Source organism: Myxine glutinosa, chromosome 2, assembly GCF_964187855.1.
Source record: "Myxine glutinosa chromosome 2, kmMyxGlut1.1, whole genome shotgun sequence".
NCBI classification, from domain to species: domain Eukaryota; kingdom Metazoa; phylum Chordata; class Myxini; order Myxiniformes; family Myxinidae; genus Myxine; species Myxine glutinosa.
In genome coordinates this window covers 30,504,296-30,527,819 of record NC_136262.1, presented here as the reverse complement: position 1 = coordinate 30,527,819, position 23,524 = coordinate 30,504,296, and the positions used below count along the sequence as shown (strand labels likewise).

General features: G+C 46.4%; 1 protein-coding gene and 1 long non-coding RNA gene across 4 annotated transcripts in view; one reads left to right on the top strand and one right to left on the bottom strand.

The window, feature by feature from the left end:
* EFR3B (EFR3 homolog B) overlaps nt 1-13,533 on the bottom strand; it is a 45,879-nt gene extending 32,346 nt beyond the window's left edge. For all 3 annotated transcript variants that reach the window (XM_078773067.1, XM_078773068.1, XM_078773066.1), the window contains exons 1-4: nt 13,407-13,533; nt 1,815-1,894; nt 1,585-1,715; nt 1,177-1,327 (exon numbers count right to left, since the gene is read on the bottom strand). In XM_078773067.1, coding sequence (XP_078629193.1) covers nt 1,177-1,327; nt 1,585-1,715; nt 1,815-1,894; nt 13,407-13,413 — 369 coding nt within the window. In that variant the 5' untranslated portion in view covers nt 13,414-13,533. The remainder of the gene's footprint in view (nt 1-1,176; nt 1,328-1,584; nt 1,716-1,814; nt 1,895-13,406) is intronic.
* On the top strand, nt 10,750-13,503 carry LOC144891012 (uncharacterized). The gene is made up of 3 exons (XR_013622639.1): nt 10,750-11,017; nt 11,056-13,320; nt 13,435-13,503. It is a non-coding gene; the product is annotated as an uncharacterized LOC144891012 (long non-coding RNA).
* Nucleotides 13,534-23,524: the final 9,991 nt, after the last annotated feature.

Sequence of the window (23,524 nt, the reverse complement as noted above, 5' to 3'; positions counted from 1 at the left end):
ACGTGGACGTCGACCGACCACCACGGTTGGCCCTTCCTCCGTGGCGAGGCCGCCCCCCGTCTACAGTTCCCCCCGCTCGACCACCCACCACCGGATCGGACCCCCCCCCCCCCCCCCACGACCCTCCAGGGGTCGCTTCGGCCGGGTCATCCGGACCCCCCTTCACGCCCAGCCTCGACTTGCCAGGCCGCGTCCAGGACGCCCGGGCATGTCCAGACTCGCCTTTCCAGGACTCGCCCTTGACACCCGGGCATGCCCGGTCTCGGTTTTCCCGGGCAAACGCCCAGGCATAAATGTGTATATATATTGCTGCCCGATAAACAGGCTTTGGAGAATACCTGAGCTGTTTTGTTTCAATAAAGCAACTCGGACGAATTCCGTTTTTGGTCGCTTCAATTCTTTCGACTCGCGTTGGAGCTCAGCTCCTTCAAAGTCACACATGCCTCAAAATACACTCACTTATATAGAATTGAACGCTGAATCCGAAAATGTAAGTGAAATTGCCTTGTTTTTTTTACATTATCTTCTATATATTCTAAATATATATCTGTGCAGTGTCTGTCTTGTGTTGTCTTGTCTTGTGTTGTCACTGAACTACTCCCTCAAACTTTTGTGAAATCGTACTATTCCAACTTGACCCACGGCGGGAGTATGCGCTCTACCGAGTGGCGTTCTAGTTTGGTACATTGTGTTCCAAAGCACAAATTACAAATATATATTCTGATTCTGATGCGTCATACTCTGAAACAAAGCGTCGGTGCTGCCGAAGCAGTTTCTTGGCAAGGGGTTTTTAGTGGGTGGTTTGCCATTGCCTTCCCAGCAGTAGTTAGGGCAGGAATTTGGAATTTGTTCCATGTTGCCAGTGATAACTCGCCTACTCTTCAGAAAGGACACCTGGGATTTTTAACATCCACCAACTAATGCCAGCAGATGGGACGCCCAGTTTAATATCCATCTAAGGGACAGCGCACACACATTGATGAATCACCCTGCTTGTTAAACACCAGGATGACAGTTTATAGCTGGGCGGGATTCAAACCCAGGCTAAACAGCTTTGAGGCGAGTGTGCGTACCTGAAGGCCATCCTGCCAGCCTGCAGACAGATACAGAAAGCCAAAACAATAAAGTTCCGTGAAGTCAAACTCCAGACATTCGCAGTCCAAATGAGCAGCTCACCGAGTTTGTGCCGAGAACCTGAAGCTGCGGCTCGCTGCACTCGAGGAGTTTGGCAACCATGCGCAGAAAGCTCTCCACAAAGAGGTTGATGCTTTGCGAGTGGCAAGCAAGGAGCAGACGGTCCAGAGCGTCCATGGCAATAAAGACAAAGCTGCAGATTCACACAAGAAAACACAGGATGATGGAGATACAAGTCCTGCAAGTCTACGAACTTTCCATCCTCAATACCCCTTATCTCAAATTCCATTGGTAGTTTTGCTGCAACAACATCCTCCACGTGTTTGACATTTCTACCTTCTTCTTCTTTCTCGACAGATTTTTTTTTTTCTATCGGTGAGCACATTTCCTGACGTCATATGTTGGCTCCAAAGCTTTGTAACCTCCACCCTGTAAATCAATCTCAAGTACCCATGCCGTGTATGTCGGGCTACGTCGTAGCTCAGCCTTGCAGCTAAGTAGGCACCGATGCGGTCCAACTTTTCCGGTGCTGACAGTGCGTAGAACGTCAGCTTCTCCATGTTGGCCTTGATGAGCCCATCCTGCTGGAGAATGTAAAAGTCAAACATTATATGCCACTGCATTTCATGGATGTTCGATAATGACAGGCAAATATCAGAGTTGAACAACAACCCACTCACAGCAGGACATTCTGGAAAGATGTTGTCGACGAGTTGCTTGTAGCGAGGTCGCAACGCAACGCAGCAGCAGCAACATCCACCTGCAAAGAACATTTCAGCAAATGTTCCACCAGAGCCAGAAACGTCGTCCCATGACTCAAACTCCAAAATTCAGGTGGAGTTTTGTTACTCAACCGAAAAATACATGTTCCTTATGAGTCCCCGCAATATTCCCATTTTCCCAAATCGTGGATCCGGCGCCGCACACCATGACATGACCATCGATTGACACCAGTTAACCGCCACGTTTGCCGTGCATACGTCCCTTAACTACAAGCGGCGATGGTACTTTTGAGTGAAAATAAAAATGACTTCAACACTTTCGGTACTCACAGTCATTCACCTTCTCACCATTTTGGTTTGAGAAGGATCATGGCTCCAACAAATGCGTCTTTGAAATCTGGGAAACTCTCCTAAAGATTCTTCCCCAAATACCTGACTCTGGAAAATCCCCTTTATCCATTGGCTGATGACTGCATCCTCTGCCATAACATCCCTCGTCCTTCTGACAGACAGGCAGGGTACAGGCTCTCCCCTCTCTTCAGACCTTGATAGAAGCACAAGATGGTCAAACACTTGGAATATGTATTTCAATCCTGACAAATCTCACTCTCTTTCTCTGTCTCCGAAAGGACCGTCTGGCAACCCTCTTATCCCCCACCTCCACAACATCCTCCTCCACCTCATCTACTTTCTTAACAATCCTCTTACCCCCCACCTCCACAACATACCCCTCCACCTCATCTACTTTCTTAACAACCCTCTTACCCCCCACCTCCACAACATCCTCCTCCACCTCATCTACTTTCTTAACAATCCTCTTACCCCCCACCTCCACAACATCCCCCTCCACCTCATCTACTTTCTTAACAACCCTCTTACCCCCCCACCTCCACAACATCCTCCTCCACCTCATCTACTTTCTTAACAATCCTCTTGAGGAAGTTTAGTCAAACTGCTGGGTCTCACTATCAGCCATGATCTTTCTTGGGCAAACCACATTTGCGTCAGTTGTGAGCCTCCAAAGTCAGGCACCGACTGGGCATCCTCTGTCGTACAAAGACCTTCCTTGGCACACCTGAATTCCTATCCACCAACAAGGTCTTCATCCTTAGCCATGTCTTCCATGCTCCACGATTGGCTGTGATACACAAGCACGTTGACCAGTCATGGTCAATGTTGGAGGTCCGAGACCGAGAGTGTACAATTGTTGTAATCTATACTATAATACAGATGTTTGTCTGTATTTGTCTGTCTGTCACCATTTGTCTCAGAAATGGCCGAACGGATCTTTGTCAAACTTTCAGAGATCCATGAGCGAGTGCTTGGGAGTGTTGGAGGTTAAAAAGAGTATCTTTTTTTTAAATGGCTCGATAGTTAATAGTGCCTAAACCTCTGTAGCTATTTCAAAGGTAATATGAAAATGATCCCCAACTCCTTTCCTCAGTGTGTGCAGGTGGGTGTTTTTGGCACACACACAAAAAAAAAGAGAACTTTTTTTGGGGGGATTTCTTCAAAATGCCAACAGGATTAGAATAGCAAAGGACAATGCCAGGTTCCGCTGCTAGTAATAATCAGCATATTAAAGCAGCCAGATTTCACCAACTGTTTCTCTTTCCACCCATTGGTTGTACAGGTGGCCTGACTCCACCCACACTTTAACCACTTTGGTCACTCGTGCATATTTGAAGATTGAACAGTGCGTCTTATACCGTGAAATACAGTACGTTTTGAGGATACGTTTTGATTACAAGTCAACCAATGCAGGGTAAATGAGGTAATGCGTATTTTGTTTGAGAGCAATCGAGGGAGCGGTCTACTATACACCGCCCAAAGAAAACTTTTATAGGGAGGGAGAGAAAGGGGAGGAGGAGGAAGAGAACGGGGCAGAGTTGGGAGGAGGAGGTTGAGCCTTTGGAAGGAGGCAGGAGTTAATGCCTTCCGGTGGGGGAGGGAGGTTTTGGAGTTGACGTGGGGGGGGAGGGAGGGTAAGAAATTGTTATGGGAGGGAGAGGGGAGGAGGTAGGGGGTGTGGGTGAGGAGAGTGGGGATTGAAACCTTCAGATTGGGAGGGGGAGGTTGAGGACTTGGAGTTTATGAAGGGGAGGGGGCGAGGGGGCGAGGGGGCGGGGGGGGGGGAAGACTTGAAGTCACATTTTACATTATATGAAGCATCCACGTATACATGCCAGCGACAGTAAAAAACAACTAGACCATCCATCTTGTCCACCTTGTGCGGCCTCCCATACCCCTCATCTGTCAACGTCACTGATCTCTATACTAACGGGATTGGAGGGTCGACGCCAAATCAATGCTAATCGGTCCATTCGCTGTGAAGTCACTGGAAGTAGATTCGTCACCATATTGGTTCCCCCAGAAAATCTGCGTCCGTTCATTGTCTTTATCAAAAGACAATGCCTGCTATATTTTATTAAAAAAACAACTAGACCATCCATCTTGTCCACCTTGTGCGGCCTCCCATACCCCTCATCTGTCGAAGTCACTGATCTCTATACTAACGGGATTGGAGGCTCGACACCAAATCAACGCTAATCGGTCCATTCGCTGTGAAGTCACCGGAAGTAGATTCGTCGCCATATTGGTTCCCCCAGAAAATCTGCGTCCGTTCATCGTCTTTATCAAAAGACAATGCCTGCTATATTTTATAAAATAATTTCATCGAAATTTCAACAAAACATTCGATTCAAATCGACTTTAGACAGCAAGTTGCTGTGAGGAAAGATGCCGTCCTGTACAGCGTATGGATGTACGACGTAGCTACAAATTCAGTCAAGACCATCTGGAACTTTTCTCCGCAGCGGTACGTTCATGTGGAGGATTGAACAACAATCCTACGGCTCGTCAATTTCAGTCGACCTGCAAGCGCCTCCTAATGCGACATCATGTAAAAAATGGTACTGGAAACTGTTCCCTCTGAGATCATCACACTGACATTCTTCCAGTTCAGAACATTCCACAATCGACAATCAACATTGCACGCAAATATGACATCATCGACAGACAACCATCACAAGATGACCATGACTAGGCTGACACGCCAAACTTCGAAACAGTTTCACAATACAAAGAGGCGGCTCTTGGCTACATCGCTGGCTAGGTAGTTCGCATGATGAAGAAGAGAATCGACTGCGTGTCTTGTGCGACAGGACTTACTACTTCAGATGGTAGTTGCCATAATTTCTTGAGGATGAAAGACCACGGGGGCCTCCAGAAAGCATCATCAAGCGCCATTGCCACATGCTTGGAAACAGAGAAATGTTTTCAACGACGACTGAAGACGACAAATGGGAATCTTCCTCGAGGATCCGGAATTTCAGCTGCAGTGTCCATGGCTGTTATGAGCAATACTGTTCATATGGACTTGTTTCCTGAACTGCACTCACACCAGTTTGAAACTGCAGTGGAAGATAATCATATTCACAACCTCGTGAAGATAGCAGCTTCTTGTTATTGTCGAATCAAACTCTTTCATCCTGGGAAAAAGGAGACGGAAGCCATCACCGGGGAGAAAGTCAGGAAGCAGATGTGCAAACTGATTTTGTTCAAGCACCAGTGAGATTATAGAACACACATGATACAGTGCACACATGTTGCTATTTTATATTCTGTAATTATAATTTATCATAATTTGGCAATATCCTGACATGTCTTGGAGGAGAATAACAAAAATATTTACGATGACCATCATGTTTCTCTGCCCAGAAGTATAACTCAGAAGTTTGTTTTCACTCTTCTCTTCTGATTCTGATTCTTTGATAAATGGGAGCAATTTATTTTCAATGGCACACTTCAGTAAGAATATTGTGCCATGTGGAACGAAAAACAAAACAAAACAAAACCAACACTTGACCACAAATATGGTATACAAGTATTCGCATACCAATTTATTTGGCAGATCCATGTTATATTATCAGCCATGAAAAAGTAAACGCAGTCCTATTTCCTGATCTTTAAATTTTTAAAGAATATTTAATGACTATTAATATTTAATATTAATATTATTTAATATTTAATTTTATTTATTTAATTATATTTAATTATTTAATATTATTATTAGAATATTTAATTTATTTAATATTTAATTAGAGGGAATTTAAAGAATTTAATATTTAATTATCAGCATATTTCCTACGAAAATTCCACCTTCTCACTTTATTTTATTCCATTCCGAATTGATTTTAATCCGTTCCAGGGTTGAAAAAGCATTATCACAGGATTGATGAAATGCCATCGTGCGCTGCTTACGGTTATAAAAACCGTAGCGGTCGATTTGAATGAAGAAGAGGAATCACATTACATCTGTAAATGACATTCGTTTTGGGAAATCGTGGGGGAACAAAGATGGCGGACAAATGGCTTCAAAAAATGAGCTTCCCTTCCTATCCAGTTAAGTGGTCCAGTAAGTGGTCGAAGTCCCAATCTATTTTGTCCCTAAACGCTGCAGTTGGTGTGCTTCCTCCTCTCTTTGTAATGTTCCATTTATTCAGTGAACTCCTAAGCCATTCCGTTTTCGAGATCCTCCATCAACCTCGACTTTGTATACAAAAGCTCTGATAAAAACCACAATTGGATTTTAAACAGGAGATAGACAAAAGGGTTTAATAGTGCAAAATGATAACCGGACAGTCTGGGTGCCTGGTGCTCGATACCTCAAAGAGATTGCACCAATCACGTTTGATAACCTTCAAAATGGTCAACATGGCGATCATCTTACCTGCTCGCAGCAGGTTGTATCCCATCTGGATTATTTAATTAATCCCTTCAGCAATTGGAGAGTTTCACCATAAACCTGTTGGTGATCCTTCATTGCTCCAGGACGGGTTGATTCTCCCCGAAATGCTCATCTTCCCATCGAGTAAAAAAAAAAAAAAAAACATCATCGTTTTGCCCGACATGAGGTGAACGATCGTAACGGAACGAAAAAAAAAACACTTGGAAGATGATCCGAATGTTAATACCGATACCTCCAGATGAGGTCATCGTGCTCCGAGGAAAGGATTCACAAACACGTTCACTCACTCGTCATGGTGTGCTATGATCGTCACATGTTCACTCACTCGTCATGGCGTGCTGTGATCGTCACATGTTCACTCACTCGTCATGGCATGCTGTGATCATCACAGGTTCACTCACTCGTCATGGAATGCTGTGATCGTCACAGGTTCACTCACTCGTCATGGAATGCTGTGATCATCACAGGTTCACTCACTTGTCATGGAATGCTGTGATCGTCACATGTTCACTCACTCGTCATGGAATGCTGTGATCGTCACAGGTTCACTCACTTGTCATGTCGTGCTGTGATCGTCACAGGTTCACTCACTCGTCATGGCGTGCTGTGATCGTCACAGGTTCACTCACTCGTCATGGCGTGCTGTGATCGTCACAGGTTCACTCACTCGTCATGGAATGCTGTAATCGTCACACTCACAGGTTCACTCACTCGTCATGGCGTGCTGTGATCGTCACAGGTTCACTCACTCGTCATGGAATGCTGTAATCGTCACACTCACAGGTTCACTCACTCGTCATGGAATGCTGTAATCGTCACATGTTCACTCACTCGTCATGGAATGCTGTAATCGTCACACTCACAGGTTCACTCACTCGTCATGGCGTGCTGTGATCGTCACAGGTTCACTCACTCGTCATGGGATGCTGTAATCGTCACAGGTTCACTCACTCGTCATGGCGTGCTGTGATCGTCACAGGTTCACTCACTCGTCATGGGATGCTGTAATCGTCACAGGTTCACTCACTCGTCATGGAATGCTGTAATCGTCACAGGTTCACTCACTCGTCATGGAATGCTGTAATCGTCACAGGTTCACTCACTCATCATGGAATGCTGTAATTGTCACAGGTTCACTCACTCGTCATGGCGTGCTGTGATCGTCACAGGTTCACTCACTCGTCATGGCGTGCTGTAATCGTCACAGGTTCACTAACTCGTCATGGCGTGCTGTAATCGTCACATGTTCACTCACTCGTCATGGAATGCTGTGATCGTCACACGTTCACTCCCTCGTCATGGAATGCTGTAATCGTCACAGGTTCACTCACTCGTCATGGAATGCTGTGATCGTCACAGGTTCACTCACTCGTCATGGCGTGCTGTGATCGTCACAGGTTCACTCACTCGTCATTGCGTGCTGTGATCGTCACAGGTTCACTCACTCGTCATTGCGTGCTGTGATCGTCACAGGTTCACTCACTCGTCATGGAATGCTGTAATCGTCACAGGTTCACTCACTCGTCATGGAATGCTGTAATTGTCACAGGTTCACTCACTCGTCATGGAATGCTGTAATCGTCGCAGGTTCACTCACTCGTCATGGAATGCTGTGATCGTCACATGTTCACTCACTCGTCATGGAATGCTGTAATCGTCACAGGTTCACTCACTCGTCATGGAATGCTGTAATCGTCACAGGTTCACTCACTCGTCATGGAATGCTGTTATCGTCACAGGTTCACTCACTCGTCATGGAATGCTGTGATCGTCACAGGTTCACTCACTCGTCATGGAATGCTGTGATCGTCACATGTTCACTCACCCGTCATGGAATGCTGTTATCGTCACAGGTTCACTCACTCGTCATGGAATGCTGTAATCGTCACAGGTTCACTCACTCGTCATGGAATGCTGTAATCGTCACAGGTTCACTCACTCGTCATGGAATGCTGTAATCGTCACAGGTTCACTCACTCGTCATGGAATGCTGTGATCGTCACATGTTCACTCACCCGTCATGGAATGCTGTTATCGTCACAGGTTCACTCACTCGTCATGGAATGCTGTAATCGTCACAGGTTCACTCACTCGTCATGGAATGCTATGATCGTCACATGTTCACTCACCCGTCATGGAATGCTGTAATCGTCACATGTTCACTCACTCGTCATGGCGTGCTGTGATCGTCACACGTTCACTCACTCATCATGGAATGCTGTAATCGTCACAGGTTCACTCACTCGTCATGGCGTGCTGTGATCGTCACAGGTTCACTCACTCGTCATGGCGTGCTGTGATCGTCACAGGTTCACTCACTCGTCATGGCGTGCTGTGATCGTCACAGGTTCACTCACTCGTCATGGCGTGCTGTGATCGTCACAGGTTCACTCACTCGTCATGGCGTGCTGTGATCGTCACAGGTTCACTCACTCGTCATGGCGTGCTGTGATCGTCACATGTTCACTCACTCGTCATGGCATGCTGTGATCATCACAGGTTCACTCACTCGTCATGGCGTGCTGTGATCGTCACATGTTCACTCACTCGTCATGGAATGCTGTGATCGTCACAGGTTCACTCACTTGTCATGTCGTGCAGTGATCGTCACACGTTCACTCACTCGTCATGGCGTGCTGTGATCGTCACATGTTCACTCACTCATCATGGCGTGCTGTAATCGTCACAGGTTCACTCACTCGTCATGGAATGGCTGTTTTCGTCACAGGTTCACTCACTCATCATGGCGTGCTCTAATCGTCACAGGTTCACTCACTCATTCACCATTCTTTCTCAACAATGGATGGAGGTCCTCAACGCCAAACAGGAAATTAGAGCTGTCTCCCTTGACATTTCACGTGCCTTCGATACGGTCTGGCACCCCGCTCTGCTCACCAAACTCTCCTCCTTTGGTATCCATGGAAATCTCCACGCATGGCTGGCGGACTTCCTCTCTAGTCGTAGTCAACGTGTGGCCCTGAATGGGTTTCTCTCATCTCCTCTTCCTGTTCAGGCTGGAGTTCCCCAAGGCAGTGTTCTGGGCCCCGTGCTTTTTCTGGTCTTCATCAATGATCTCTCTGACTCTCTTGATAATCCTCTCTATCTCTTTGCTGATGACTCCACTCTCTGCCGCTCCATTCCTCATCCCTCAGATCGGCAGTCTGCAGCCTCCTCACTCTCTGCAGACCTGGACAAAATCACAGACTGGGCAAACAAGTAGAACATGTCTTTCAATCCTGACAAATCTCACACTCTTACGATGTCTCTCCGAAAAGACTGACTGGACAACCCTCCCATCCACTTTCTGAATAATCCTCTCCAAGAAGTTCTGTCACTCAAGCTTTTGGGTCTCACTATCTGCCATGATCTTTCCTGGGAAAACCACATTTCAAATCTGGCCTCCAAAGCCAGTCGCCTACTGGGCATCCTCCGTCGTGCGAAGTTCCTTCCTTGGTGCACCTGAGCTCCTCACCAATTACAAGGCTTTCATCCGCAGCTCTATGGAATACTGCTCTCCCCTCTGGTCTGGTGCTCCTGCCTCACACCTAGCTCGTCTTCACGCTGTTGAAACCAAAGCGTTCAGAATCATTGGAATCTCCCGCGATGAAGCTAACTCCAAGGGCCTTTCACTCACTCACCGCAGGGAGGTTGGTGGTCTTTCCATCTTCTATCGACTCCTCTCTGGCCTTGCCCCCCCAGCTCTCTCTGGGCTCTGTCCCCCAAATATTCCTACAGGTCGCACAAGATCTGCCTGCAACCCTCTTATGGTTAAACTGCCAAAATCAAGACATTCTGCTCACCTTCACTCCTTCATTCCTCTTTTCTCCCGCCTCTGGAACAAACTCCCTCACTCTCTTCAATCCCACTCCACCCTCCAGGTCTTTAAAACAGTTGTTCACCACCATCTCTTATCTTCCCCCATCCAAAACCTTGATCTTTTCTACCCCCGCTAATTTCACCCAAAATCCTACACTTTTTTTTTTTTTTTGAAATACCAACTTCTGTCCTGGAAGTCCTTGGTCCCCTTGTGTTTTATACCTCTCCCCCCCCCCCCCCCCTTCCCACGCCTCCTCCCCCCAAGCCCTCTCCCTCCCACACTTCTCCCTGCTCTCAAATGTTGTGTTTGTATGCTTCTCCTTCTCTCCCCATCTTGTCTTCCGCTCCCTCTTTTTATATATTTTGTTTGTCTGGTTGATTTGTTTGTGAAGTAAATGTTAGCTCTTTCACGAGCCTCGATTCAGTATACAAAAAAAAAACAAAAAAAAAAACTTGTCATTGCGTGCTGTGATCGTCACAGGTTCACTCACTCGTCATGGCGTGCTGTGATCGTCACAGGTTCACTCACTCGTCATGGATTTCTGTAATTGTCACAGGTTCACTCACTCGTAATGGCGTGCTGTGATCGTCACATGTTCACTCACTCGTCATGGCATGCTGTGATCGTCACAGGTTCACTCACTCGTCATGGCGTGCTGTGATCGTCACAGGTTCACTCACTCATCATGGCGTGCTGTGATCGTCACAGGTTCACTCACCGGTCATTGCGTGCTGTAATCGTCACATGTTCACTCACTCGTCATGGCGTGCTGTGATCGTCACATGTTCACTCACTCGTCATGGCGTGCTGTGATCGTCACAGGTTCACTCACTCGTCATGGCGTGCTGTAATCGTCACAGGTCACTCACTCATCATGGAATGCTGTGATCGTCACACGTTCACTCACCCGTCATGGAATGCTGTAATCGTCACATGTTCACTCACTCGTCATGGAATGCTGTAATCGTCACACTCACAGGTTCACTCACTCGTCATGGCGTGCTGTGATCGTCACAGGTTCACTCACTCGTCATGAAATGCTGTAATTGTCACAGGTTCACTCACTCGTAATGGCGTGCTGTGATCGTCACATGTTCACTCACTCGTCATGGAATGCTGTAATCGTCACACTCACAGGTTCACTCACTCGTCATGGTGTGCTGTGATCGTCACAGGTTCACTCACTCGTCATGAAATGCTGTAATTGTCACAGGTTCACTCACTCGTAATGGCGTGCTGTGATCGTCACATGTTCACTCACTCGTCATGGCATGCTGTGATCGTCACAGGTTCACTCACTCGTCATGGCGTGCTGTGATAGTCACAGGTTCACTCACTCATCATGGCGTGCTGTGATCGTCACAGGTTCACTCACTCGTCATGGAATGCTGTAATCGTCACACTCACAGGTTCACTCACTCGTCATTGCGTGCTGTGATCGTCACAGGTTCACTCACTCGTCATGGAATGCTGTAATCGTCACATGTTCACTCACCCGTCATGGAATGCTGTAATCGTCACACTCACAGGTTCACTCACTCGTCATTGCGTGCTGTGATCGTCACAGGTTCACTCACTCGTCATGAAATACTGTAATTGTCACAGGTTCACTCACTCGTAATGGCGTGCTGTGATCGTCACATGTTCACTCACTCGTCATGGCATGCTGTGATCGTCACAGGTTCACTCACTCGTCATGGCGTGCTGTGATAGTCACAGGTTCACTCACTCATCATGGCGTGCTGTGATCGTCACAGGTTCACTCACCGGTCATTGCGTGCTGTAATCGTCACATGTTCACTCACTCGTCATGGCGTGCTGTGATCGTCACAGGTTCACTCACTCCTCATGGCGTGCTGTGATCGTCACAGGTTCACTCACTCGTCATTGCGTGCTGTGATCGTCACAGGTTCACTCACTCGTCATGGGATGCTGTAATCGTCACAGGTTCACTCACTCGTCATGGAATGCTGTAATCGTCACAGGTTCACTCACTCGTCATGGAATGCTGTAATCGTCACAGGTTCACTCACTCGTCATGGAATGCTGTAATTGTCACAGGTTCACTCACTCGTCATGGCGTGCTGTGATCGTCACAGGTTCACTCACTCGTCATGGCGTGCTGTAATCGTCACAGGTTCACTAACTCGTCATGGCGTGCTGTAATCGTCACACGTTCACTCCCTCGTCATGGAATGCTGTAATCGTCACAGGTTCACTCACTCGTCATGGAATGCTGTGATCGTCACAGGTTCACTCACTCGTCATGGAATGCTGTAATCGTCACAGGTTCACTCACTCGTCATGGAATGCTGTAATTGTCACAGGTTCACTCACTCGTCATGGAATGCTGTGATCGTCACATGTTCACTCACTCGTCATGGAATGCTGTAATCGTCACAGGTTCACTCACTCGTCATGGAATGCTGTGATCGTCACATGTTCACTCACCCGTCATGGAATGCTGTTATCGTCACAGGTTCAATCACTCGTCATGGAATGCTGTAATCGTCACAGGTTCACTCACTCGTCATGGAATGCTGTGATCGTCACATGTTCACTCACCCGTCATGGAATGCTGTAATCGTCACATGTTCACTCACTCGTCATGGCGTGCTGTGATCGTCACAGGTTCACTCACTCGTCATGGAATGCTGTAATCGTCACAGGTTCACTCACTCGTCATGGCGTGCTGTGATCGTCACAGGTTCACTCACTCGTCATGGCGTGCTGTGATCGTCACAGGTTCACTCACTCGTCATGGCGTGCTGTGATCGTCACAGGTTCACTCACTCGTCATGGCGTGCTGTGATCGTCACAGGTTCACTCACTCGTCATGGCGTGCTGTGATCGTCACAGGTTCACTCACTCGTCATGGCGTGCTGTGATCGTCACAGGTTCACTCACTCGTCATGGCGTGCTGTGATCGTCACAGGTTCACTCACTCGTCATGGCGTGGTGTGATCGTCACAGGTTCACTCACTCGTCATGGCGTGCTGTGATCGTCACAGGGACGCCGAGAGTCCGGGCGAAACGCGGCCTGTTCGTCCGGCCGGACCTGCATCGTCGGGAATTCCCCCGCGAGACAATCCGAACTAACGGTCTCGGCGATTTACCCGGAAATGCATTTATTTATTTATTTTAACACCTGTTTTTATTAATGCTCCACATTCATTGGTCATGACGTCATAGTATTTCCTGCAGCGTCTCAGAGCTTCGTATATAAATGTCGATAACATAATATATACAGAGTTCTCTTGAAAGGAATATCTCAGCAGGAGGACGACGCCATTCCGCCCACCACGCCTGTACCATGGTCACAACGCCTGTACCATGTTCAACCACGCCTGTACCATGGTCACCACGCCTGTACCATGGTCACCACGCCTGTACCATGGTCACCACGCCTGTACCATGGTCACCACGCCTGTACCATGGTCACAACGCCTGTACCATGTTCAACCACGCCTGTACCATGGTCACCACGCCTGTACCATGGTCAACCACGCCTGTACCATGGTCACCACGCCTGTACCATGGTCACAACGCCTGTACCATGTTCAACCACGCCTGTACCATGGTCACCACGCCTGTACCATGGTCACCACGCCTGTACCATGGTCACAACGCCTGTACCATGTTCATCACGCCTGTACCATGTTCACCACGCCTGTACCATGTTCACCACGCCTGTACCATGGTCACCACGCCTGTACCATGTTCACCACGCCTGTACCATGGTCACCACGCCTGTACCATGTTCACCACGCCTGTACCATGTTCACCACGCCTGTACCATGTTCACCACGCCTGTACCATGTTCACCACGCCTGTACCATGGTCACCACGCCTGTACCATGTTCACCACGCCTGTACCATGTTCACCACGCCTGTACCATGTTCACCACGCCTGTACCATGTTCACCACGCCTGTACCATGGTCACCACGCCTGTACCATGGTCACAACGCCTGTACCATGTTCATCACGCCTGTACCATGTTCACCATGCCTGTACCATGTTCACCACGCCTGTACCATGGTCACCACGCCTGTACCATGTTCACCACGCCTGTACCATGTTCACCACGCCTGTACCATGGTCACCACGCCTGTACCATGGCCACCACGCCTGTACCATGGCCACCACGCCTGTACCATGGTCACCACGCCTGTACCATGGCCACCACGCCTGTACCATGGCCACCACGCCTGTACCATGGTCACCACGCCTGTACCATGGCCACCACGCCTGTACCATGGTCACCACGCCTGTACCATGGCCACCACGCCTGTACCATGGCCACCACGCCTGTACCATGGCCACCACGCCTGTACCATGGTCACCACGCCTGTACCATGGCCACCACGCCTGTACCATGGCCACCACGCCTGTACCATGGTCACCACGCCTGTACCATGGCCACCACGCCTGTACCATGGCCACCACGCCTGTACCATGGTCACCACGCCTGTACCATGGCCACCACGCCTGTACCATGGCCACCACGCCTGTACCATGGTCACCACGCCTGTACCATGGCCACCACGCCTGTACCATGGTCACCACGCCTGTACCATGGCCACCACGCCTGTACCATGGCCACCACGCCTGTACCATGGCCACCACGCCTGTACCATGGTCACCACGCCTGTACCATGGCCACCACGCCTGTACCATGGCCACCACGCCTGTACCATGGCCACCACCTGCTTGTCTGTTCGTGCTCTTTCCTTTCTAAATGTGAGCAGCGCGCGCCATTTTAAAGACCCTTGATGTGACTGAGACCGGGGTTCGAACCAACGTCCTTCCGCCCTCAGGGCAGACGCCCTGTAACTATTACGTCACTGAGTCAAGTCTATAGATTATAGTCCAATGGCGGATTATATCATCGAGGCAATTGAGGCTGAAGCCTCAGGTTCCATACTTGAGTGTACCGGGTACCCCCAATCAGCTCAGAAAACAAAATCACCCTCGTCTTCACAACCCAGCACCGAAAAGGAGCCGCACTAAATATATAACAAGAAAGATACTTGCAAAATACCTCCACCCCTCCCCCTCCCTCCCCCACCATCCCCCCAAAAAGCTGCCATGGAGACATCAAATTGTCCATTTCATTAAGAACTAAATTGACGATCTTCATCATAGCTCGGATCAATTAAATGAAAATTGATTTTTGTTCAGATGAAATTGATTATTATAGAAGTTTGACCTTGAGTTGACCTTTTGACCTGAACAATAGTTGGTTTGATGAACCAATAGTTGGTTTGCCTGAACCTGAACCTGAATTGACCTGAACAAAAGAGCAATTGCTCTTTAATCCCCAAGTGAATCGGATGAAAATTGATGATTTTTCAGATGAAAATTGATGATTTTAGAAGTTTGACCTTGAGTTAACCTTTGACCTTTTGCACTCAAAAATAGTTGGTTTCCCAATTCAATGACTCAATGTGCAAATGCTCTTAAACTTTAAAGTCAATCAAATGCAAAATGACGATTTTAGAAATATGACCTCAAGATGACCTTTGACCTCAAAATCGAGACTTCTCAGTTGTGACTACCTCTACAACTTGGTAAAGTTTAATGACGATTGGTTTGGAATTGTGACCTGTAGGCAAGTGACAGACAAACAGACAGACAAACAAGAAATATATCGTACATAGCATGATACTTGCGAAATCCCTAAATAAAGTTGTTGACCTTTGGCCTATGTTGACCTTTTAGCCTATGGTGGCCTCAAAAAAAGTTGATGGTTGAATTAAGTGGTCCGATATGCAAATCCTCTTCAAATTTTAAGTCAATCAGATGAAAATTGACGATTTTAGAAACTTCACATAAGTAGTTGACCTTTGGCCTTTGTTGACCTTTTGGTCGATGTGGACCTCAAAAATAATTGGTTGAATTCAATGACCTGTATGCATATCCCCTTCAAATTCCAAGTCAATCGGATGAAAATTGAGGATTTTAGAAATTTGAAATGGTTGTTGACCTTTGGCCTATGTTGACCTTTTGGCCTATGCTGATCTCAAAAATAGTTGGTGGTTGAATTGAGTTCACCGACATGTATATCCTATTCAAATTTCAAGTCAATCGGATAAAAATTGAGAATTTTAGAAATTTGAAATGGTTGTTGACCTTTGGCCTATGTTGACCTTTTGGCCAATGCCGATCTCAAAAATAGTTGGTGGTTGAATTCAGTTAGCTGATATGTAAATCCCAATCAAATTGCAAGTAAAATGGATGAAAATTGAGGATTTTAGAAATTAAAAAAAGTTGTTTGACCTTTGGCCTATGTTGAACTTTTGGCCCACGCTGATCTCAAAAATAGTTGGTGGTTGAATTCAGTTTGCTGACATGTAAATCCCATTCAAATTTCAAGTGAATCGGATGAAAATTGAGGATTTTAGAAATTTGAAATTGTCATTGACCTTTGGCCTATGTTGACCCTTTGGCCTATGTCGATCTCAAAAATAGTTGGTGGTTGAATTCAGTTCGCTGACATGAAAATCCTATTCAAATTCCAAGTCAATCGGATGAAAATTGAGGATTTTAGAAATTAAAAAAAAGTGGTTGACCTTTTGCCTACGTTGACCTTTTGGCCCACGCTGATCTCAAAAATAGTTGGTGGTTGAATTCAATAAGCCAATATGTAAATCCTATTCAAAATTCAAGTTAATCGGATGAAAATTGAGGATTTTAGAAATTTGAAAAAGTGGTTGACCTTTGGCCTATGTTGACCTTTTGACCCCAAAAATATATAGGATTTTGTCGGACCACGAACTCTACCATTTGGTGAAGTTTCGTGAGGATCGGTTTAAAATTGTGACCTGCAGGCAAGTATAAGTGAGCGGACAGACAAACACACAAATGAAAAATCCCTCATAGAGTGACACTTGGCAAAAGAGAACAAAGCAGAATGGCAGTCAGTAGAGCATCCTTTTGACCTCTTAAATAATTGGTGGTTGAATTCAGTTAGCTGACATGAAAATCCAATTCAAATTTCAAGTGAATCGGATGAAAATTGAGGATTTTTGAAATTCGAAATGGTTGTTGACCTTTAGCCTATGTTGACCTTTTGGCCAATGCCGATCTCAAAAATAGTTGGTGGTTGAATTCACTTTGCTGATATGTAAATCCCAATCAGATTTCAAATGAATCAGATGAAAATTGAGGATTTTACAAATAGAAAAAAGTGGTTGACCTTTGGCCTATGTTGAACTTTTGGCCCACGCTGATCTCAAAAATAGTTGGTGGTTGAATTCAGTTTGCTGACATGTAAATCCCATTCAAATTTCAAGTGAATCGGATGAAAATTGAGGATTTTAGAAATTTGAAATTGTCATTGACCTTTGGCCTATGTTGACCCTTTGGCCTATGTCGATCTCAAAAATAGTTAGTCGTTGAATTCAGTTCGCTGACATGAAAATCCTATTTAAATTTCAAGTCTATCGGATGAAAATTGAAGATTTTAGAAACTTGAAAAAAGTGGTTGACCTTTGGCCTATGTTGACCTTTTGACCCCAAAAATATATAGGATTTTGTCGGAGCACGAACGCTACCATTTGGTAAAGTTTCGTGAAGATCGGTTTAAGATCGTGACCTGTAGGCAAGTATAAGTGAGCGGACAGACAAACACACAAACAAACACACAAACACACAAACCGGAGTGAGCAACATACTTGCAAAAAAAAAATAACGAACAAGACCAATCACCAAGACAAGACAAGACAAGAACAAGACCAAACCAAGACAAGACCAATCCGATACGAGAAAAATAGGACCATGGGTCCTGAAGCTCGATCACCTCGATCAGGAGCAAGTCATTCAAACCCCCCACAAACCTCTGCAGATCCTGATATTTTCAGGGCCCGATTTTTTAAATTCCGTGAACCTTAAATACTGTTTAAAACGAGACTGACACTCAGTGGAGAGCACATACCTCCACCTGGTTGGCCATATCACTCAATGGTGAAGAATCACTTCAAAATTATACTAGCCGGATCCGGATCTTCACCAAGAATCGATTCTTCCTTGTCACAAACACAATCTGTCCAACAACTTTCGTCCAAATCCATCCATAACTTTTTGAGATATCCTGCTATGTATCGTTTTTGGCCCAATCTCCCAATGGTGAAGAATCACTTTAAAAAAAAAAATTCACATATCCGAATCCATATTCAGATCTTCACCAAAATTTAATCGATTCTTCCTTGTCAGACACCCAACCGGTCCACCAAGTTTCGTCCAAGTCCGTCCATAACTTTTTGAGATATCCTGCTATGTATCGTTTTTGGCCCGATCTCCCAATGGTGATGAATCACTTAAAAAAAAAAAAAAAAAAATCACATATCCGAATCCACATTCAGATCTTCACCAAAATCTAATCGAATCGTCCTTGTCACATACTCTACATCTCTGCCAAATTTCGTCCGAATCCGTCCACAACCTTTTGAGATATTTTGTTCACAAACGGACAAACAAACAGACTTTTTGGATTTTGGAAATCAAACATCGATTTTGCAAGTAACAAATAGACAAAGGTGAAAACATAACCTCCATCCACCTTCGGTGGCGGAGGTACAAATTGGACGGCAGGTGCACCAGCCAAGAGTGAAGATGTACACCTACACAGTTAACGGTACTCCGGATGAAGATGTTGTACATTGTCATGAGGTTAGAATTGGCTCAGAATGTACGTATATACGTTTTGGGAATGAGATACTTGCAATAGTCCAAAAATCACCAAAGTTATTAAATTATGTTATAAAAATAATGGTTAAGGAAAAGTTTATATACTTATCGGCGTTTATTGGAGACTTACACTAATGTGAGATATGTAATCGTTCCAACAACATTTTGAATCCCTCCTCGTACAAAACACAAATTTTTGACTTTCAGAGGCATTTGGGGACACGCCATGTCTCCTGTAGAGCAACGTTGTCCCATGCTTGGCGTCTGTACATAAATCATGAGGGTATAACTGAGTTTTAAAATGTTAATGTGTAAGATACAAAAATGGCGAACACTGGGAATTGTGTTCGTCGGTCACCAAGTGACGTGCGTCGCCATGGCAACCGCGTGACGTGTCTTGAACGAAACGGGCGGATGCGAGAAAGGACCACAGGTATGGGGAGGATCTCCACAGGTGAATGTGGGGAGATCGCGAGTGTACATGTGGTAGAATTAATGACAGGTAGTCCAACGGAGTCCGTTTTCCATAGACAGGGTACATCGATGAAGATGAAACAGCGTACGGGAGAAATTTAGTGAAATTACAGGAATGTGTTCGCAAATGTGTCGCGCGAACTGTATTATCTTCCAAAGGCTACTCATTCCGTGAATGAATTCGAATGAATAATGGACGAATCACGAATGTTCCCTGAAACAGATTGATTTATTAATTCTTTCGAATGAAGCACGTGGCTTCTTGTTGCCTGTAGAAATGCCTTTGATGCAGTGCCCCCTGTAGATTAGAACAGATATTTGTGAGTGGTTCAGGGTGCAGCAATGCCTTTTATGCAGTGCCCCCTGTAGATTAGAACAGATATTTGTGAGTGGTTCAGGGTGCAGCAATGCCTTTGATGCAGTGCCCCCTGTAGATTAGAACAGATATTTGTGAGTGGTTGGGGGTGCAGCAATGCCTTTGATGCAGTGCCCCCTGTAGATTAGAACAGAAATTTGTGAGTGGTTCAGGGTGCAGCAATGCCTTTGATGTAGTGCCCCCTGTAGATTAGAACAGATATTTGTGAGTGGTTCAGGGTGCAGCAATGCCTTTGATGCAGTGCCCCCTGTAGATTAGAACAGATATTTGTGATTGGTTCAGGGTGCAGCAGTGCCTTTGATGCAGTGCCCCCTGTAGATTAGAACAGAAATTTGTGAGTGGTTCATGGTGCAGCAATGCCTTTGATGCAGTGCCCCCTGTCCATTAGAACAGAAATTTGTGAGTGGTTCAGGGTGCAGCAATGCCTTTGATGCAGTGCCCCCTGTAGATTAGAACAGAAATTTGTGATTGGTTCAGGGTGCAGCAATACCTTTGATGCAGTGCCCCCTGTAGATTAGAACAGAAATGTGTGAGTGGTTCAGGGTGCAGCAATACATTTGATGCAGTGCCCCCTGTAGATTAGAGCAGGAATTTGTGAGTGGTTTAGGGTTCTGCAATGCCTTTGATGCAGTGCCCCCTGCAGATTAGAGCAGAAATTTGTGCGTGGTTCAGGGTGCAGCAATGCCTTTGATGCAGTGCCCCCTGTAGATTAGAACAGAAATTTGTGAGTGGCTCACTGTGCAGCAATGCCTTTTATGCAGTGCCCCCTGTAGATTAGAACAGAAATTTGGGAGTGGTTCAGGGTGCAGCAATGTCTTTGATGCAGTGCCCACTGTAGATTAGAGCAGGAATTTGTGAGTGTTTCAGGGTGCAGCAATGCCTTTTATGCAGTGCCTCCTGTAGATTAGAGCAGGAATTTGTGAGTGGTTTAGTGTGCAGCAATACCTTTGATACAGCGCCCCCTGTAGATTAGAACAGAAATTTGTGATTGGTTCAGGGTGCAGCAATGCCTTTGATGCAGTTCCCCCTGTAGATGAGAACAGAAATTTGTGATTGGTTCAGGGTACAGCAATGCCTTTGATGCAGTGCCCACTGTAGATTAGAACAGAAATTTGTGAGTGGTTCAGGGTGCAGCAATACCTTTGATGCAGTTCCCCCTGTAGATTAGAACAGATATTTGGGATTGGTTCAGGGTGCAGCAATGCCTTTATGCAGTGCCCCCTGTTGATTAGAGCAGGAATTTGTGAGTGGTTTAGTGTGCAGCAATACCTTTGATACAGTGCCCCCTGTAGATTAGAGCAGAAATTTGTGAGTAGTTTAGTGTGCAGCAATACCTTTGATACAGTGCCCCCTGTAGATTAGAACAGAAATTTGTGATTGGTTCAGGGTGCCGCAATGCCTTTGATGCAGTGCCCCCTGTAGATTAGAACAGAAATTTGTGAGTGGTTCAGGGTGCAGCAATGCCTTTGATGCAGTGCCCCCTGTAGATTAGAGCAGAAATTTGTGAGTGGTTCAGGGTGCAGCAATGCCTTTGATGCAGTGCCCCCTGTAGATTAGAGCAGGAATTTGTGAGTGGTCCTGGGTGCAGCAATGCTTTTGATGCAGTATCCCCTGTAGATTAGAGCAGGAATTTGTGAGTGGTCCTGGGTGCAGCAATGCTTTTGATGCAGTATCCCCTGTAGATTAGAGCAGGAATTTGTGAGTGGTTCAGGGTGCAGCAATGCCTTTGATGCAGTGCCCCCTGTAGATTAGAACAGGAATTTGTTTGTTGGTTCAGGGTGCAGCAACGCCTTTGATGCAGTGCCCCCTCTATATTAGAGCAGAAAGCTGTGAGTGGTTCAGGGTACAGCAATGCCTTTGATGCAGTGCCCCCTGTAGATTAGAGCAGGAATTTGTGTGTTGTTCAGGGTGCAGCAATGCCTTTCATGCAGTGCTCTCTGTAGATTAGAACAGAAATTTGTTCGTGGTGCAGGGTGCAGCAATGCCTTTGATGCAGTGCCACCTGTAGATTAGAACAGAAATTTGTGAGTGCTTCATGGTGCAGCAATGCCTTTGATGCAGTGCCCCCTGTAGATTAGAACAAAAATTTGGGAGTGGTTCAGGGTGCAGCAATGCCTTTGATGCAGTGCCCCCTGTGGATTAGAGCAGGAATTTGTGAGTAGTTCAGGGTGCAGCAATGTCTTTGATGCAGTGCCCCCTGTAGATTAGAACAGAAATTTGTGAGTGGTTCAGGGTGCAGCAATGCCTTTGATGCAGTGCCCCCTTAAGATGAGAACATAAATTTGTGAGTGGTTCAGGGTTCAGGAATGCCTTTGATGCAGTGCCCCCTGTGGATTAGAGCAGGAATTTGTGAGTGGTTCAGGGTGCAGCAATGCCTTTGATGCATTGCCCCCTGTAGATTAGAGCAGGAATTTGTGAGTGGTTCAGAGTGCAGCAATGCCTTGGATGCAGTTCCCCCTGTAGATTAGAGCAGGAATTTGTGAGTGGTTCAGGGTGCAGCAATGCCTTTGATGCAGTGCCCCCTGTAGATTAGAACAGGAATTTGGGTGTTGGTTCAGGGTGCAGCAATGCCTTTGATGCAGTACCCCCTGTAGATTAGAGCAGGAATTTGTGAGTGAATCAGAGTTCAGCAATGCCTTTGATGCAGTGCCCCCTGTAGATTAGAGCAGGAATTTGTGAGTGGTTCAGGGTGCAGCAATGCCTTTGATGCAGTGCCCCCTGTGGATTAGAGCAGGAATTTGTGAGTGGTTCAGGGTGCAGCAATGCCTTTGATGCAGTGCCCCCTGTAGATTAGAGCAGGAATTTGTGGGTGGTTCAGGGTGCAGCAATGCCTTTTATGCAGTGCCCCCTGTATATTAGAGCAGAAAGCTGTGAGTGGTTCAGGGTGCAGCAATGCCTTTGATGCAGTGCCCACAGAAAAATGATGCAACCAGCAGCCGGGTGGCTGCACACGAACCACCACCACCACTTGATTTGGCAAGAGAAGCATAGATCTGCATAGAAGGTGAGTAGTTGCCATATTGCCAGCATCTCCCCTCCATGGGTAAAATGTGTCGATGTACAAGAAGGCAACAATGTCTTCATCTTCACCAAATGCCAGCTGTGTTATGTTTGTACAACCAAATACTCTGCAGTTTCCACGACTATGAGTACACTCAATGTCACGTGCTTCTTGCATGTGCACCTCAAGCTGCTGCAGTCGGTTTGACAGTTGCACCTGTTGACCCGCAGCAACTCATCAGGAGCAGGAGCTACGTCTGTCTGGAGAGGAACAAAGCCCTCGTCGCTCTTCTGCCATCACCATTCTTTTGGAAGGAGACCACTCATGAACTTGAAGGTGCACAGATTGTGGTACCTGCTGCTGATTATGTAGGTGGCATTAAGCTCTGTAGTTGAACGTGAGACGTGCTGGAAGCCATCTTCTCACAGAACCGCTTATGCCACAGAGAGTCTCGCTTTTCGCTGGATTTTTAGTTTGTAGACAAATAGAGGATCACCAAGGCTTTCCCTCCTGCAGCTACAACATAATCAGTAGAAGATGTGCATCAAACACAAGGCTAC